General features: G+C 36.0%; 1 protein-coding gene across 1 annotated transcript in view; it reads right to left on the reverse strand.

Moving 5' to 3' along the window:
- Nucleotides 1-5,745: 5,745 nt before the first annotated feature.
- ASIC5 (acid sensing ion channel subunit family member 5) overlaps nt 5,746-20,044 on the reverse strand; it is a 33,654-nt gene continuing 19,355 nt past the window's right edge. Inside the window, exons 6-10 of the mRNA XM_077844407.1 lie at nt 18,956-19,103; nt 17,751-17,807; nt 15,573-15,741; nt 9,661-9,752; nt 5,746-7,577 (exon numbers count right to left, since the gene is read on the reverse strand). Of these exons, the coding sequence (XP_077700533.1) occupies nt 7,387-7,577; nt 9,661-9,752; nt 15,573-15,741; nt 17,751-17,807; nt 18,956-19,103 (657 nt within the window). The 3' untranslated portion in view covers nt 5,746-7,386. The remainder of the gene's footprint in view (nt 7,578-9,660; nt 9,753-15,572; nt 15,742-17,750; nt 17,808-18,955; nt 19,104-20,044) is intronic.

Below are 20,044 nucleotides of genomic sequence, written 5' to 3' on the forward strand. Positions count from 1 at the left end.
TTTGTTTTAGGAAATCTCCTTTTGGTTCAGGAGAATAAAGAAAATAATCTGAAGGTGATTTTAATTTACTTCTAATAGAGAGAGAAATTATGCCAGTGCCTTAGAAGAGTGTACTAATTTATTCAACACATCCAGGTCACCAACAGAATTCATATTGAACTGAATGGTTTACTGTGATTTGTCAGCATATGAAACATTTAAATGACATTTAATACTCAATTTCCATGAGTATGACATCACTGGGGAATTTTCAGTTAACTTCTGAAAATACAGCCTCATCCTGGGATCATTGCCTGTCAAGTTTCATGTACCTTTAAATCCATAATTAAAACTCTAAATCTTTTATTATAACATATAGCTGTGGTGAGAGATTAAAAATCGGCTTTCTTTACCATATCTCCCTCAAGATTACCATGTTATTCTTCAAATCTTCCCCCAAAGATTTCCTGTATAAAAATGCATTTCCTATTACAAACACAGATACCAGAGGCCACTGCTCACTAAACTTCAGGCCCCATCTGGGATAAGGGGAGCAAAATTTAAGAAGCACTTTTTAACAACACAGGATTCCAGGTAACACTTTGAAAGGCTGACCCTCTGCCTGCTGACCAACCTGACACCTGGATGCATTTGGATGCACCATAGGGAAAGTTCTTGGTTGATTCATGGCATTATGGCCAGGAAGTAGCAATGATATGTCGTGCATTCTTACCTACCAGGAACACATCTCATTTTAGCCTATACATAGTGTTTCCACAAATACATCCCTCTAGCCTGAGTCCAGCACCCCTAGCCATGGCCCCTTAAAAAAATAATCCACTTTATTTATTTATTCTTAGCTGTTTTATGTATCCAGAAAAATTGAGTGGGAAGTACAAAATTCCCCTATACACCTCCTCCCAGCACTTCCCCTTCCCCCTATTGTTGATACTTTGCGTTAATCTGGTACATTTGTTACAATGGATGACCCAATACCAATGTATTATTATTAACTAAAGTCTGGAGTTTACTTTGGGGTTCACTCTTTGTTTGACACATGCTATGGATTTTGACAAATGTCTAATAACATATGCCCATCAGCACAGTATCACACAAAATAGTTCCATTGCCTTGAAAATCTCTCAGGCATCACCTACCTCTCTCTCTCTCTCTCTCTCTCTCTCTCTCCCTCTCTCTCTCCTGGAGCCCCTGTCAACCACTGATTTTTCTTTTTACTGTTTTCAGGGTTTTGCCTTTTCCAGAAGGTCATATGGTTGGAATCACACACAGTATGTTGTCTTTTCAGACTGGCTCCTTTTACTTAACAATATGCACTTGAGTTTCCGTCATGCCTTTTGATGGCTTGATAGCTCATTTCTTTTCATGCCACTGAACTTTTAATACACGAGGTTTCCTTATAGCTAAATCCTTCCTGATTAAGGATACAAGCCCTTTCTCAGAATGGTTAGCCAGTATTATGCTCCATCGGTTTAGAAATCTCTGTAGTCTTTCGTTTCTATACATTACCTCTCCAAGCCAGGCAGCCTCTGGTAACACCTAAATCACTTGGCTCCACACACCAAATCCTGTTTCTCAGGCACCTAGTCTCAGGAGAGTGAGACAACGCTGGCTAAACTCCATAAGTGCTGTTGCTACTTTCTACCTGCTGTATTTTATGCACCTCCATGAATAGTGCCCCTAGAGAATGGGAATTCAAAATACTCTGCTTCCAGTTTCAGTCCTTCCTGAAGATTCTTTGGGTGAATCATTACTGATTTATGGCTATACAAAAGTATGAATAGGATAAACATGACTCAAAACACAAAACCCAAACTTGGATAATTCCAACTTGCTCGAAAAACAGGCAGGCCTCCAAGGGACCCCAGTTCATATCTTTCTCTTCAAGTACCTCAAATAGCATTATTGGGTCAACTTTATAGTTTGGCACCAGGCCACTTTTCTCTCTCAGAGGAAAGCAAATGAGCATAGGACCCTTGTTTTGAAGCTGCCTCTCAGGAATAAAATGGTGATAATCTTTCCCAATGTTACTTGTCATTTATGTGCTGTTTTCCCATCTTGCACGGTTTCTACCTATCCATTTTTTTTTTACCTGTAACACAGACTTGGCCTCTCTAGGTGAGAGTTTCAGATTCCCCCATAATATCCCCTCACAGGCAAGTAGAAGAAATAGCCTTCCAATAGTGTTCCCTTTTGTCCATTTCCAAGAAAAATGTACCATTAGGAATGTAAAGATTATGGAATTATCGCTACTACAGGCAGTGGGCCAGCACTTCCAGGTAGTCCCAGGTGAGCCGCATAATGTGGAATGGGTCCATTTGTCCCTGTAGGAAAATTCATACTTTCAGAGTAATTGGCATTATGGTATCAATTGTTTGCATAGTGGCTCTTCCCTCTTCCAGCACATACAAGTACAATCCTCGACCTGGTACAGCTAGATCCAGTGAAATGAGGAAATTATTTTTGAGATAAGAAAATAGATATGCTTGCATCGTCCTCCAACATTCATTCTAATCCCCATATTCTTTCAAAAGAATCCTTTCCAGAGGTGTTCCTCCTCCACTATCCCTCACATTCTGATAAGGTGTGCATTTACCCATAAGTCAGATCGGCTTTTTGCACCGCTATCACACTCTCCTCATTTTTAGTAAGTTGTTTTGATGCCAGTTTGAGGGTGGCAGGAGATTAACTAAATTTCTCACCTCATCTTGGTACATTGATAGCAGTGATGTGTCTCCTTGATCTATGAAATGTAGTTGGTAGAATCAAACAGGAACACAATCTGTTGTTTCAAAGCCTTGAGGGGATTGGCTTCAGTCAAGGGTAATAAAGCCCAAAGTAGGAATCATGCCTGTTCTGATCAGAACCCATTTGAAGTCACCTGGTATTACTGGTAAGGGTTCTATCTGGGGTTACTGGTAATCTACCTACCAGCTCTTGTCCTTGAGAATGGATTGGTTCATTGAGGGCCTATTTGATTGGCTATACAGCTTGGCTATGAACCAATCCATTAATTTATAAATATTTAAATATTATTCTGGGGATGAGAGTCCCAAGCTTTAGTATTTCTTTTTTTTTTTTAAAGATTTTACATATTCATGAGAGAGGGAGAGAGAGAGAGAGAGAGAGGCAGAGAGACAGGCAGAGGGAGAAGCAGGTCCCATGCAGGGAGCCTGACACAGGACTCAATCCAGGGTCTCCAGGATCACACCCTGGGCCAAAGGCAGGTGCTAAACCACTGAGCCACCCAGGAATCCCCTCACGCTTCAGTATTTCTAATTATAATGCCTCCTGTTATGTCCATTTTATGGACTTACCCTGCCTTCTTCAACCAAAGATTCACCGTTCATAGGGTGAATGGGGTTGATTTCCAAACTGACTCATATCTATCAGTAAAGAGTTTTCCGTCAGTGTATCAGGCTGCTAAAACAGAGAGGAAACAATGATATCTGAAACATTCAGCAATAAGAGATCACTATTTGGGGGATTTTTGTCATTGGCCCTAAAACGCACAGTTACGACCTATTCTTAGATGCAACATACTCCCACGCTTCCCTTCCTTCATTGCTGCCATCAAACATGCTTTTGTGTGCACCATTTCCATTTTATCAGTGAGTTGTTCTGTCTTCATTGGACAGAATTGCAACTGTACTAGGGTTTAGAATTATTTGATGTCTCAGTGGCAGGATCTGTCTCCACCAAAGCCTGGTAACAGACAATGTTAAGGATGGTCTGTAGTTGCTGCAGTCAGTGATTTGCAGGCCTAAATTTCTACTCTTTTGTGCTGAGGTGCAATACTAGACCTCTGTCAGGAAGATGAGTCTTCAAACACCCATTTGACAATACTTCCAAAATCATCTGTGCTTTATTTAAAATTAAAATATTAACTATGGGTAAAAATTGGGTAATCCTAAAGTTCTTATTTAGCATGATGAATTAAAATTGAGCAAAAGGTGAAACTGACTTATTTAGGCTATAAGCCAGTAATGGGAAAACCGTGTATTTTATATAATAAGTGCATTCCCTTATGGGTTCAAGTATAGATAAGGCCACACAAAATTTTTTTTTTTTCTTTTTAGCTCTCCAATCTGCAGTTTCTTGTTAGCACTAATGTCATCCCCTGCAGCACCGATGCACACTCCCAGTGGTTCTTTCAGGTTTTTGGGTATTCACCTTCACAGCTTCAGTTGAGTTCCTATATGACCCTGTCCCCTCTTAACAGGAGGGCTATGTAAGGGGCCCAAACCTTTATTGACTTCCACTATTATTTACCCCAGGGTTGTATCACTGGAGGATGGTTCATTATCGGTTATCGTGTTACAAGCCTAGGGTTGCTCATACCCATATTTCAAATGCTTCAGAATAACTCCATTTTTTTCTGTAGGTGACAGAGCTGTAACTTTGTCTTTCAAAGCACAGACTCTTTGTATCCCCACCTTCATCCATTCCCAAAGAAGTAATACTTGTATATTTAAAATTCTAGTAAATTGTTCAGATGCTGACCGTGGCAACTAACCAAAGATTAATGCTCATCCCAAATAGTCTCCTCCGTTCCATTGTGTTTTCTACTCAGTTATTTTCCCCTTGATCATTTAAGCAAAAAAAATGAAGATAGCAAAGATCCATATGGAATTGATGGTACTTTTCAGCCAAGTGGTCCAGCTCTCCTCTGACCTGTTACCGAATAGTATGAAGATGGTGAATTTGTAATAGTCATGAAGTAGCCTCATGAGGGAGCACTGTATCTTCACAAGTTCCCACTAGAACTTTGGGCAAAAAATAAGGCCCATTTTGTTTGTTTGTTTTGTATACCAGTCTCGATTTTACCTTGTTTTGTGTTTCATTTTCTTTCCCTTTCCTCATCAGTAATTTCACTTTTACAAAAGCGATTAACAGAAACAGCAGTCTCCTATTTTCCATCATTTCCCCTTTCATTCAACTTCTTTCTTTCAATCAATTTTTCCAACTTTCCAAAGCTGTATCATGCAAAGTCTATGAATAAGATTGGTCTCTGGCAATCTATTTTAGAGCTTTTGCTACTCTAAACCAAGGTCATGATGACAACTGTTAGGCATCAAAATCTCACGAGATCCATAATATTTATTGTTTTCCCAAAGTAATTCTGATCTATTAAGGATTCAAAAGCTACTCCTTATATTGCTCTGCATTGCCCAATTCTCTTGACTGGCATTGTTCCCGGGTCTAGAGTCTTGGATTTTGGGTATTAATTAAGAGAAGTGGAGCTTACATTCTAAGAATCTCTGTTCTTAATCAATTACCTTTTTCATTATAACAATCCTTATTTAATTGTTTTTAAACAATATATACTTGTGATTTTTAAAGCATAGGAAGATAAGTTAGTGAAAGTCATGTGTAATACTTAGAATTTCTTATAATTCAGGATTCATCAAGTCCAAAAAATAGGAGGCATCCCAATTATATTCTGCTACTTTCTCATTTTATGTTAGGCATGCAACAATACTTATGAAATCCTTCTTCCATGACTCACTCATAATACAAATTATTTAAATAATATTTTCAACATGTTGAAAAAAGAATAAGAATATTATCTCCTAGGTTTTGCTAAACAAATTTGGATAAGCAGAGAAGAATTATAAGTGAGAAGCTGCCTTGTATTAAGCCTGAGATTCAGTCATACTAATATTAACACAACAAATGATTTTTCACAAATATCAAAACAAAACAAAACACATGGCTTTGCAGCCAAATATTTTATTCTAATTTTTTTGGTCCACAAGACAGAGAAATGGGTGAATTTTCACATTGCACTTTCATCTGTCTTATATTTTCTGTTAATTTACCTTGTTTATTTCATTTTGTTCTATTTCCCCATCTCTCATTCCCCCTTCCACTACAGGCAATCTTTCTAATGTGTTTTTTATGTAAATATTTAATGCTATATTTTTGTTTACTTTTTAAGTACATGTTCTCTTAAGACATATATATGTTCTGTATACATGTATATTTGATTTACATGAACTATTGCATGATAGCCTTTGGGAGTGTTCTATGCATTTAAGCTTTTTTCTTTTTTTTTAAAGGGAACTTTATTCTTTTTAAAAAATTTTTTTTTACTTATTCATTTAAGACACAGAAAGAGCCAGTGAGAGAGCATGAGCTGAGGGGAGGGGCAGAGGGAGAGTGAGGAGTAGACTCCTTCCTGAGCAGGGAGCCCAACTGGGGGCTCGATCCCAGGACCCTGAGATCATGACTTGAGCTAAAGACAGACGCCTAACTACTGAGCCACCCAGGTGCCCTTTAAGCTTTTTTCTACCTAACAATTTTTAAGATTTATCAGTGTACTAATATTTGAGAGTGATCACATTTAATCCATAGTGTCTCTCTGCTACTTTATCTTCCATAGCATGTCCTCACACAGCTGACAGTGGGGAGACACTGACTGCTATGTAGATGAGGAAACTAGTCTGTCACATGTCTGTGAGAGAATTTCTATGAAGTATTTATCATGGTTGGGATTTCCAAGTCATGAGGTATACATATTTCTCATTTGCCTGAGTCCTGTCTGATTGCACTGGCTTCATTTCCAGGGCATTCACACTTGCTTATAATTAAACTTGAAAACAACACCTTAAGATTTTTCAAAAATTATTATCATGTGGCCAGAGAGGAAAGAAGATCCAGTAATACTAGAATGAATTTGGGGGAGAATTTTATGACTCGATAATTATTTCTTAAATGTATTTGACATGACCTTTGAATAATTCAGCATCAACTGAATATTCTGAGAGGCTAAATCAGGTTGATTTTCCAAAAGGGAGATGGGAACACTGCAAATCTTGAATTTTCTCTCTAGATTAAATAAGTAGATGGAGATACTTGGAGGAAATGACAAAATACTATGTGCTCCCAGTATACCATAAATTTAACTTTGTTTTTAAGTAGATTTATTTTAGGTATTCACCTGAGTAGGAAATAGAGATCCCTGCCTCTCCAAAAGTTATATAGACAGTAGAAGTCTCCAGACAAAATAAAATTATGTTGAATTTTAGTGAAAATAAAGATTATTTGAAATGTTGGAAAGCACAAATTACATATATTCGTTTCTCAATAAATAATTATCTTGTCTCTTCATAGAGTTCATTTACCAGGTCCAATTTGCATATCCAGTCATAAAGCATGTCTTTTTTGCATTACACACTCATTCATTAAAAAAAAAATTATAAAATGCCTACTACACAATCTCTACTGTTACAGGTGCTGGGAATTCAATAGTGAAAAAACATGACAGTACCTAATATATATATATACATATATATATATGCTAAAGTTATATAACAATGAATTAGTCATGAATAAATCTGAAGGTATTATGAAAAGAAGACCAAAAGCTTTTGTCCCTCATGAACATTAGCATTCTTCTATGTGATTTCTCTTCTCCAGATGATGCCCAGGTGGAGGAGCCCCCTGTGTCATTTTGGGTATCTTCAGCAAGAACAAAATGCATATCCAGTAGAAATTGGTGAATATATATTCAATAATTTCTATAATTGTAATCATACTGGCCCCACAAAATAGGCCCAGCTGGCCGCCAACATCTGCTGCAATAAAATCAAAAACTCAAAAATTGAATGAATCATTTTTGTAATAAAAAGCAAATTAAACATTACTAGAATTTAAGTTATTTGAAGCTAATAAGTCAATTGTAACTGATATTACATAAGATAAGTTAATTGTATTATTTTAAAAGTTTGGTATGAATAAAGTAATGGGCAACTAATAATATCTTAATATTTATATAAATCATCCCCAAAAGGAAAAAGTTATAGAGAAAGAATTAACCAACCAGTGCCTTAAATAAGAGACAGGGGAGAGAGAGAGGGAGAACGAGAAAGCAATTATAAAACCTTTCCAAAAATATAACTCAAAGATTTAGGAAGACATGAAATCCAGGCAAATTATTAAAACATCCTAGACAATTATAAATCCATTTCCATGTGTTGAATGCAGAACAGAAATGTAACCTTCAGATGGCTTTCTTGAGTGATGATGTTTTCCAGCAACAAATTCCAAGCAATTTGGAAAACTATTTCTTTTTAAGCATTTGTAATATTTCATCCAACAACATATTAACACATATTGAATTAAAATTTTTATGTTTAAGAAATTTTAAAAACCTATATTTATCTTTTTTCTTTGTGCTTTTTTTGTTGTAAAATGTGACATAAAATTTACCATTTTAATAGATTTTAAGTGTATGGTTCTGTGGTATTAAGTACCTTCACACTTCACCTTAACAACCATCCCCACCATCCATTTCCAGAACTCCTTCATCTTTCCCAACTGAAACTCCACACCCCATTAAAAAAATCTCCCCAATCCCCCACTCTCCCTAGCCCCTTGCAACCACCATCTAACTCTTTGTCTCTATGAATTTGACTATTGGAGCACTAACTTCTTAAATAGATTACATTATGAATCTTATTCTCATTTCCCTGGGCCATTTTAGGATCATGCTATTTTTGTAAAGCATGGTAATCAAGTGTCAATTGCCCCTAGAGCTTTGAAGAATTTATATATTTCCTCCTCATTCAGGGCTCAACTGCCAGTGTGTGACTGCTGTCATTTTGCCTGTGTCTGACTATCGTCTCCTATATGACTTCCTCTAAATTTTAAATGAGATCTAGGAAATCAACAAATAATTTGTTAAGGATGTGAGCGGACAATTGTTGTAACTTAAAGGTTGAATTTTGCTTGCTCAGTCTCTTCAACCCAGTCTGGGTGGAGGTCTGAGAAGCCTGATACTCTACTCAGAGGTAGGATTGTTGAAACACTCAACAGTAGTCATTTGCTGGGGAAGGGGGTGGTGTCTGAAGGGAAAGTAAGATGCTGGGTGTGGATATGAATGTCAGCCTCTTCTTTGTGAAAACGGGTGTGAGGTTTACTGGAGGTGTGTCTGAGGAGTGGGAAAGTGTCAGATTTCTTTTTTTTTAATGTCAGATTTAAATGACAGATGAAAGACAAGCACTAATATTTATAGCACAAATGTCCACAGTAGCCAAACTACAGGAGTCCAGATTTCCATCGACGGATGAATGGATAAAGATGTGATATATATATATATATATATATCATATTCTATTCAGCCATCAGAAAAAAAAAAAAAAGAAATCTTGCCAAGACGTGGAAGGAACTAGAGGATATTATGCTAAGTGAAATAGGTCAATCAGAGAAAGAAAATTACCATATAATCTCACTCATATGTGGAATTCAGGAAACAAAATAGAGGATCATAGGGGAAGAGAGGAAAAAATAAAACAAGAAGAAATCAAAGTGAGAGTCAAGCCATAAGAAACTTTTAATCTTAGGAAACAAACTGAGTGTCGCTAGAGGGGAGGGGTTTGGGGGAACAGGGTAACTGGGTGATGAACATTAAGGAGAGCATGTGATGTAAGGAGCACTGGATATTATAAGAGACTGATGAACCACTGACCTCTACTTCTGAATCCAATAATAGATTATATGTTAAGTAATTGAATTTAAATAAAATTTAAAAATAATAAAAAAGAAAGGTAACTACTATCTCTTCTTCTTCATTGATAAGCTAAAAGCTTAAGTACAAAAGGACAAAAAAGCCTGATAGGAGATGTCTTAAAAATTGAGAAATGACTAAAGAACACTTACCAAGTAACTCAGACACACTCACTGCTTTTTGCTGCTGAGTTATCTTATAGTTTAAGTCACTATAGTTTATTTCAATGTTCACGAGATTCTCCCTGAGGATAAAAATAGAGTTAATCTAGCTCAAGATTGTCAGCACTACTTTTAATTCTTATTTGATTAAAGTAATATTCATTTTTAATTCAAATGTCATGTAATGTTGAATGAAACACAGCATTATGGTCACAAAGCTCCATTTGGAAGTTACACTTGTCATGTTGGTATTTAGAGAGAAGAATTTTTTCCAAGATCCAATCATTTTTCTATGCCCTATTCCTGAGAAAATTGGAAAAAGCCATTAAATGTAAATATCTATTAAGTAGATTGGAATATTTACATACATTTATGTAAGTAAATGAGTGTCTAATTTGAATTCAAATCTGTGTCCTGGTTTGATCCTGGAGAAACAGCATGGCCTTCCTGACTCTTGGTTTCCTCATCTGTAGTAGGGATTTTAAAGGGGGGATTTTAGTGTTGTATGAGGAGAAATTAAATAATGTGTGTAAAGAATGGCACAGAATCTGGTATATACCAGATGTTCAGTAAATGGTAGTCTTTTACTTTATATCAATAATATATTAAGCAGAGATTCTGCTTTCTTAATATTTTCTAGAAATTTTTAAATGAGACTAGAGTGAATAAAAGCTATTTTAAAATAACTCTTCAGATAGTCTTGGATACCCTCTCACTCTCTGTCTCCAGCTTAGACCTTACTTTGAATTTCCATAATATATCCAATTGTCTTGTCGTATTTTTACTTGAATATTCAATAGGTATTTCAAATTGAACATATTCAAGCCAAGCTCTTGATATTTCTTTATTTATAATGTAATAACACTATATAGCCAAGTTCGTGCATAAATATTAGTTTTCTTTTAAAAATATATACAAAATCCAACCACCTCTCACCCTATTCACTGCTATTACCTTTGCCTAAACTCTTATCCCTCACCTCAATTTTTTCAATAGTTTTCTGATTGATCTTTCCACTTTCAATTTTAATGTATTTCTCTGCAATATATACATATCTTCTTTTCATCACACAATTACTAAAATAATACTTCTGCAACTTGCAAATCGTATCATTCTTTTGCTCAAAACTCCCCAGATATGTCCTAGTATACTCTAACTAAAACTCCATCACCTTACCTCTGCCACCTATCTCACTTTGAACTGTCTCATTCCCTACCACTTTTAGCCATTGCTTACAGTGTTTCCTGTCACACCAATCTCCATTCTTTTCTATCCATTCATGAAGCATGCTGTTGGCTTAAGATCTCTCTCCGCATTTGATTTCCCCTCCTTCTGGGATGTTCTCCCACCATTTACTGAGGCTAGTTCTTATATCTCCTTTACATCAGCAGTTTTAAAAGTGTGGTCACAGATACTTAAGGGTGCTCAATATCTTTATTGGGGGTCCACAAAAATAAAAATTATTTTCATAATATACAAACATATTATGTGACATTTTCACTGTCATTGTTATTTATATAAAGTTACAGTAACCACGTTTACATGGAACATCATTTTTACTTGAAAGGATGACTGGAAAACTATAGTTGTTTAGGCTATGATATTTGACAAATATTGTCACAAAAATGAAGAAAATGACTTGTTGCTTCAAGAGAAATAACTGATATGATTTGTAGCTAATAATAAATTTCAAGCTTAGCTTTTATGTTGCAGTTATAATTTTGGAAAATTTCTGTCTACTATGATGAGCTTGATAACTCCCAACTTTTAAAGGCTCTTCTGATAAATAATTAGATTAAAACTAAATGTATATTATATAAGAAAATGGATCAATATTTGGAAGATCTGCACAACTTAGAATTTTTCTAATGATCACAAAAATGTTCAAAATCATTCATGAATGAAAGATCCATTGAAAGTACAAAATCAATAGATTTTAATATATTTAAGTATGAAAACTTCATTGATATGTTTTGACATTTCATTATTTTCAAATGGCAGCTTTCAAATGCCACCCTTCCCTCTTCTTGACCCATAAGAGATAAGCTGATAAGAAAGTCCATGTACTTTCTTCACTGGCACCTGGGTAAGCTCAAACCCTGGGATGAGACCTCTCATCCAAGTCCTACATCATGACCACAATGAAAGGCAAAGCCAGTTGCCTCTCCTTATCCTTCCAAGTCAAGAGAGAATTGGCTTGGGAGATCCCAGAGGCTCATTACATGACCAATGAATTTTTTTCATACCCCCTTGCTGCATCTGTGGCATCATAGGCCCCAACATCCAAATCAAATTTTGAATCAAGAGTTAGTTCCACTCCTCATGGGGCAACCACAAGATTCAATTTACAATTAACATTTAAGAAATTACACTTACTGAGTTTTGATGTGTTATCAAAGAAAAGTGTCACATATCTACACAGGCTATTAAAATATATCTCTTTCCCAACTACATATCTGTTTGACCCAAGATTTTCTTTATATTCATTAACCACAATAACATAAATCAACAGATTAAATGCAAAAATGAGAATCCAGGTGTCTTTTGTTAAGCCAGAAACTGAAGAAATTTTACAGTATTCTAAAGTAATACCACTCCTCTTCCTGAATTATTTTTTGTTTCAGAAAATACTCTTTGTAAAAAGCTTTTATCTATATTGCCATATAGTACATTTACTATTGTCATTTTAAATAAATGAATATATAACATTTTCATAGTTTAAATTTCTATTGTGACAACTATTGATACAACTCACATAAAGAAAAACTCATTAAACTCATCAGTAACTTTTAAGAATGCAAAGGGACCTTGAGATCAAAACATTTGAGAGCCACTGCTTTAGGTCTTCGACTTCCCAGGACTTCGATTATCAGCTTCCTAGGACTTGATTGCAGTCCTCAACCCTGAGAACAATCCTCCGACTTTAGCTTCCTCAGCCCCTTTTTCAATTCCTTTCTATCCACAGCGCTTAGCACTGACGTGACTATACATATTTATTGTTCATTTTCACAATGGAAATAAGTGCCACAAGACAGGGTTTTTGTCTTTTGCTCATTGAGGAACCCTTAACACCTACAACACCCCAAATCTTGACACAAAATAGGTGTCCACTATATATTTGTAAAATGAAAAAAATACAGGAACAAATTGAAGATGAAAGCAATGAATGAAGGGGTAAACAGTAATCTGCTGTATAAACTGAGGTGGAAACCAACCACCTGATGATTTTCAGATGGCAACAATAGTTGTCATTCAGAATGAATCCTATTAGCAATGTTTCCTAGAACTACATGGCGTCCTCTAATATATCTTAGGAACATGGCTGTAAATCACTCTCCTAATTGTTCAGTTTTAGAAATCAATACTCCCAAATACACTTAATTCAGAATATATCATTAATATGTTTACTTAATCTCTATTGGCTTAACCCAGGGTAACAGGAGAATGTACTATGTTTAAGTAGATAATTAGGGGGTACTGTCATATTTACAAATAATAAAACAGTTGCCAAAGTGAAGGAAATAATAAAGTTGTCTTGGAAGTCCAGTAATTTAGTAATACCGCAATCTTTTTGTCCTCCATCGTGCTCCTAATCTGCATGTACCCTGATAATAGTGTTTAATTTCCCAAGCACAAACCTCATAACCACTTCCAATCACCTTCTCTCAGGCAGGCGACTTGCCTAGTAATTTAGGTTTCACTGAATCTATGCCTCATGTTGTAGTGAAATTGTTTAGGATTTAAGCCCAAGAATATTTGTTTGTGTCAGGAGAGGCACAATTATAAAATATTTGGATTTTAAAATGCCAAGGAGATCAAGGAAAAATTGTTTATTGCATTTACAAAACGATAAATACTTCCAGTTACTTGAGTATGAGTGCTATATTAAGGGGAATGGATTAGTTTGGGATAAAACGATTTCATGCAATTTTTGCTTGCAAAATTATTAGGTCAAAACAGAACAATTTAAAAATTTCACTTGTTTTACAAATTAAATTGGCCAAGATTCAGCCAAAATTCATCCTTATATTCACTTCCATACTGCCTGCCTCAGTCAAGCTAAGCTTGCTATCATCTTTGTAATGTGGTTCAGCAACTGAGGCCCTAGACTGACCTGGATTGGTCTGAGGTTGGTTTGTGTGCCTGGAAAAAACACCGACACTCTTCATGATTCAGTTAGGGGTTGCTTTGCCTCAAGTCTTACTGCTGCTAAGATTTCACATCTGCTCTCATGACAGACTGTGTTTGTTTTTTTGATTTACTACTCTTTGATTTCTGGTACCTGGGCCCAAACCAGTTTCTTAATTATATGTGTGACTTCCAACCACCAGTTCCATCTATGATTGGAACACCCTCGCATCCTGCTGCATCAGGTCAGCTACTTGCCTTATTCCTCATAGTTAGCCTCTACTATTCACAACTGTGTAAGGTTCTCACATGCCAATCATGTGATAAGATTTACGGGAGAGCCGTTTATAATAATCTAAGTTTTAGGAGGAAAAGAAACCAATGTTCTCTAAGATCATCTCCTTTATACATGGGTTCTTTTCTGATTCGCCAGTCTGTCTCCAAAATCATGCCTACGTTCTCTGCATATTACGTAATGATGAGATTCAGGAGATCTCTATCAGCCAAAATGCACACAAACGGTACTTCTCAGTCATATTTATGTATAACAGAAATAATACCATGAGTAAATCACTTTCCCATATTAAAATGGAATACAAAGAGACATCTGTACCAGATAAAGAGTGTTAACAAAGAAATAATTGCAAGTGTTCTTGTCTTTCATCTTTTTACCTGCTAAGTGTTTGAAATCATACCTATCAACCCTGTCTTGAGGAAAGTACTTTTTCTTCCTGACTTTTAAAGATCACTTTACTATCTGGGCATTTACATGGGGAGACTACTTTATTTCATGACAATGAATACCAGGCTAAAAGTGAAATCAAAATGTGCTTTCAAAGTTAGATACCTGGCTGTGCAAAAGTAAATCAGTTTTTAAGTAGTTAATACGTATTCATTTATATCACATAAAAGTACAAACACCCTTGTACGATGTTGCTGTTTCAGGTGCTCAGCTTAAAAATATAAGCAAAAAACAAAGAAAAGTGTTAAGGTTGCTCCCTTATTTTTAAACAAAGAGTTCTCTATGAAGTTTGACTCGTAATTTTGAAGAGGCAGCATGGTGTAGCAGAAAGAGACCTAATACAATTCTCGGTTAGTCAAACTTGGAAGTATATATATCTTCCTGGAAAAATATGTGGGACCCAGTGCCATTGGTCTCGGACGTAAGTTCTTTCTGCACCACTGACTACATTTGCAGGACAGTTACTTGAGATACAGTTTCCTTGCCTATAAAGTGATAATAATAATTTGTGCTTCATCAACCTTATAGTTATTAAAACATTCAAACTATCTGCTATGCAAGTCAGTAGTTTTTGTATTTTAAAGCATCAACTACTATTAGCCAGAACTTTTTCCCCAGTTGGTCAACAAATTGAGCAAGTTACTCAAGCAGGCTTCAGTTTACCTTTCACACAATTGAATTGAAGGATTGAAAGACATGCTAAATTTCCATTATTAATTTAGTGGCAGGGATCCCTGGGTGGCGCAGCGGTTTGGCACCTGCCTTTGGCCCAGGGTGCGATCCTGGAGACCTGGGATCGAATCCCACATCGGGCTCCCAGTGCATGGAGCCTGCTTCTCCCTCTGCCTATGTCTCTGCCTCTCTCTCTCTCTGTGTGGCTATCATAAATAAATAAAATTTTAAAAAAAATTTAGTGGCATAAGCCATTGCCTCCTTGGACTGATCAGGATTTTGTTTTCTTGGCCTTTAAAAGTTTTGAGTATATAAAATATTCATTTTAATTACAAATAATTTATAAGACTGAAAAGATTACCTGATATATTCCTGACTTTGATTTAACTTCTTCGAAAGATATTTCAAAGCATTTTGGCTTGGAAAAGTAGAATAAGATATAGTAGCAGGATATTCTGTTTCTTCACAAGAAACAGGGCAGCTAGAATTATGTGTTCCCATTGTACATAATCCCTTCAATTCAATGAGATCTGAAATGAAAAACAGGACAGGCTACTCAGAGAAGAGGACTGCTTTACAGCTAGGAGGACAGAGTTTTTAAAAACTATATCATTTCACTTTCAATGCTAAAAAAATGGTTAACGAGTTCTATCATTACTTTCTTAACAAATGGTGTTTATATTTTATTTATATTTTATTTTATTTTTTTAATTTATATTTTAATATAAATGTAGCAAAGAAGACAATATGAAACATAGGAGCTGTTACCTTTTAAATTCATTGAGTCACTGGATTCTGATCATTGTTAGAAATCAGAAATCTTTCCAAAAAGTCTCTGGACTTATTTCCATAAAATAGTACTCATTCAGACAGGAGAAAGATGGAAAGTTGTTTGTGTGATGTTGTGTTGCTTTGAGAACAAATTTCAAACATAATCCCGAGAGCCAATGACTCAGGTTTAAAGTAAACTTATCCTTGGGTTTATCTCAAATTCTAACAGTGTGAGATATGTGGCTGGGTGTTGAGATTCTCTTGAATCTGTGGACCTAGTTCTAAATCAGCCACAGGGTTCTCTGTCCTCTGTCTTCTCTTGATCTCGGCAGAGCAATCAGCAAAAGTATATACTATGCAAATGTATACTGGAAAAGTCCCCAACAGGAGGTGATACTTTCTCCAGGGTTCCTTCGGAGCACATCCCAGTGCCCAATCTCACTGCTCCTCACACTTGGTGGATATTCAGGTTCCTGATTTCCCTGTGGTTCTGCCATTGAAACTCTTTGTTCTTGTGAACTCTTTGTTCACCAAGAACTCCTGATTAATGATCAACTTTGGGCTTATTTTCCAGAATCTAAATTTGATACTCCTTCAGGGCATGACTTTTGCATGCATCCTCTAGTGCTTTATTTATTGGTTAAAAGCACCACTCCTTCCCTCTACTCACACAAAAACATCCACTCACAAGCACATACTGTCACGAACACACACCTGTCTGGGTATTCCATTATCCTACAACACTCCCTGAAGAAACTGCATGCACAATTTGTATCTCCAAACTTTCTCTCTAGCCCCCATCAGGGATAGGTGAATGATAAGAAATTTGATAATGTAACTCCTAATCCCACTGGTCACTAATCTGACTTCTGCATATGCAGCTTGAAAGCTACTAAAAAAAAAAATATATATAAGATCCTTTCTACCCATACCCGTTCCATGAAATACTTCACAACAATGGAAAAGAAACTTAATTCTATTCCTGGTTTCCTGGAGGTATTTCCACAATGGGAGATAATTTCCACAAGTTTTATAGAAGAGTATATAATATTATTCTATTTTAATAAAAAAAACCCCAATGATTTGGTGTTATAAATATGAAGCTACACATATGTGGAAAAAAATAAAGGTAAAATATGCTATGTTAACATTGGTTGGGTGTTAAGATAAACAATATGAAAGCAAAAAAGATGTTGCTTAAGAAGAAGTTGTCCCCAGTAAATACGGCATGTATGGTTTGATCTCATTTGCATAATTTTTAATATATGCATTTATATGTATAATGAAATGAATAAACAAAAGAATGGTCACCTAAATAATGACAGTAATTCTCAGAGTGTTGCAACTTCTACTGATTTCCACAAGATTCTTCTCTGTTCTGAAATGTTTGAACTAGTCACAAGAAGCATGCTTTACACAATAAGAAAAAAAAAGCTATTTTGATTATACAAAATATAAAATTCAAAACACAATAAAATAGAAATAAAAATCAAAACCCTCTTGCTGTTACTTTGTCACAGAAAATCTTTAATTCAGATGTATCTTTAAATCAGAGGGTTTTGTTTTGTTTTACTATGTCTCTAAAAGCTACTGTTCTTAATTGTTTTTTGTTCTTAATTTTAAAAACACTAAAAAACTCCCTCTTTTACAGTCTCTATTCTATTTCATTTCTGGACTAAGCCATAGTATGATTTAATGACTTGTATAACTCTGAACATGTAACTGCCATGTAACTTCTGAGAATAAAGAATTACATTAAATCACTTACCAAGTGTAGGAGAAACACAGTTGTAAAACTTTTGTAGGTCACACTCTATCCCGTTTCCTTAAAAATAATAAGTGTAAACATAGAGACTTTACATTTTATGAAATAAGTGATGTAAGGACGAAAATACCTTTCATCCATCCATCCATCCATCCATGCATCCATCCATCCATCCGCTCTTTCGCAAAACAAAACAAAACCTATAAAAACATGCTAATATCTAAAGAAAATATACATGGGGAGGAAAAATTTAAAGAGCCAAACTGGTATCTCCTTAATGCACTCTACATTTCCTTATAAATTTACTGGAGAAAAGGGATGAGGCAATTCTGAATAAAAATGATCGATGCTTATGTAGAATGTATTCTGTATCACGTATGTTTTAAACCACTTACATACTCCTTTCATCCTTATGACAATCCTATAAGGTAGGACACTGTCAGTATTCTCCCCATTTAGTTTTTTTTTATTTTTTAAAGATTTATTTATTAGTTTATTTATGAGAGAGAGAGAGAGAGAGAGAGGCAGAGACACAGGAGGAGGGAGAAGCAGGCTCCATGCAGGGAGCCTGACGTGGGACTCGATCCCAGGACTCCAGGATCATGCCCTGGGCCAAAGGCAGGTGCTGAGCCACCCAGGGATCCTTCTCCCCATTTTAAATACAGAAACTACAAAGAGGTTTAGTTTAAGGTCATGGAGAGGAGAAACTGTGTAGTTGAGATGAGGAGCCTAAGTCAGAGTCTATTTCTTATCCATCCTGCTCCACGCCTCGGTCAGTGCCTGCTTCCCATATCCATGGCCCTGGAAATGTTTCAAATTGTATGCAAAGGGAGCCTGGGGTTGTTTTTCTGACCACAGATAAAAGGATTTCCCAAAATGAAATATTCAGGGTTGACTAAGATTTATATAGACAATCTAATTTTTCTTTTGAATTGAGAAAATTGTGATGATTAGTTTGAGATATTGAAAAGCACCCAATTTTACAGCCTGAAAATAAGAATTGGAGACTGGCTCAATTTTCTTCTCCGGAAATCTCTCCTATGACTCCATGATTTAATATCTGTCTGTTGAGGTTGTATTTGTCAAGTAGATGACTTTCTGGCATAGCTTTCATAAGAATGGAAAACAATTTCATGATGTTATTTCCCATGATTCCAATTAATTAAAAAAATAATTAAATAAGAGGAAATTTGTCATTCTTTATTTACCAGGAAGCAGATAAGGTATGCATCCACATTGTTCTTGTATGTGCTGAGCTTTGCATTCCTTCAAGCAACCAGAAGTGCTGTAAGTACTAAAATTCTGTAGCTTGATGTTAGGGTTGCATTCTCCCCAAGGGTGTTCTTGATGAACTGTCTTAAGAGAAAATAAACACCTAGTTCAGGAGGTTTATCTGAGTCAATCCACACCTTTGCATCCCAAGAAGAGAAGCTAATATACATTTTTTACTTTTCTCTCAGAGTTCTTTCTTTCTTTCTTTCTTTCTTTCTTTCTTTCTTTCTTTCTTTTTTTGTCTACATTTTCCCATGTTACTTAATCTATTAATCTGAAAATCCCTGAAGGTAAATATAGCAGTGCCTTTAACACATATCCTAAATGTTCTGTACGTAAAGTGAATCAATAAATTCAGACTGCTCTAAAAATTAACTCATGTAAGAAAAAAATAGTATAATTTATGGAAATAATGTTGACATATTCATCAGTCCACTCACAAAACAGCAACCAAAATTAAACACCAAAAATATTTTATTGAGCACTTATTATGTGCCAGACAATATGAAGTGTTTTTTTTTATTTTATTTTAAAATGATTTTATTTATCCATTTGAGGTCTCTTGGGGGGTACGTCAGTTAAGCATGATTGGCTCAGGTCATGATCCTGAGGTCCTGGAATTGAGCCCTGCACTGGGTTCCCTACTCAGTGGGGAATCTCCTTCTTCCTCTCCCACTGCCACTCCTCTTGCTTGTGCTATCTTTCTCTCTCTTTCTCTATTAAATAAATAAAATCTTTTTTTTAAAAAAAAGATTTTATTTATCCATTTGAGAGAGACCGCACAGGGGAAGGGGCAGAGGGAGAGGGAGAGAGAGAACCCCAAGCAAACTCCTTGCTGAGTGCAGAGCCCAACATGGCGCTTGATCTCAGGACCCTGAGATCATGACTTGGGCTGATATCAAGAGTTAGATGTTTAGGGGGATCCCTGGGTGGCGCAGCGGTTTAGCGCCTGCCTTTGGCCCAGGGCGCGATCCTGGAGACCCGGGATCGAGTCCCACGTCGGGCTCCCGGTGCATGGAGCCTGC

Source organism: Canis aureus, chromosome 13 (assembly GCF_053574225.1).
Source record: "Canis aureus isolate CA01 chromosome 13, VMU_Caureus_v.1.0, whole genome shotgun sequence".
Lineage (NCBI taxonomy): Eukaryota > Metazoa > Chordata > Mammalia > Carnivora > Canidae > Canis > Canis aureus.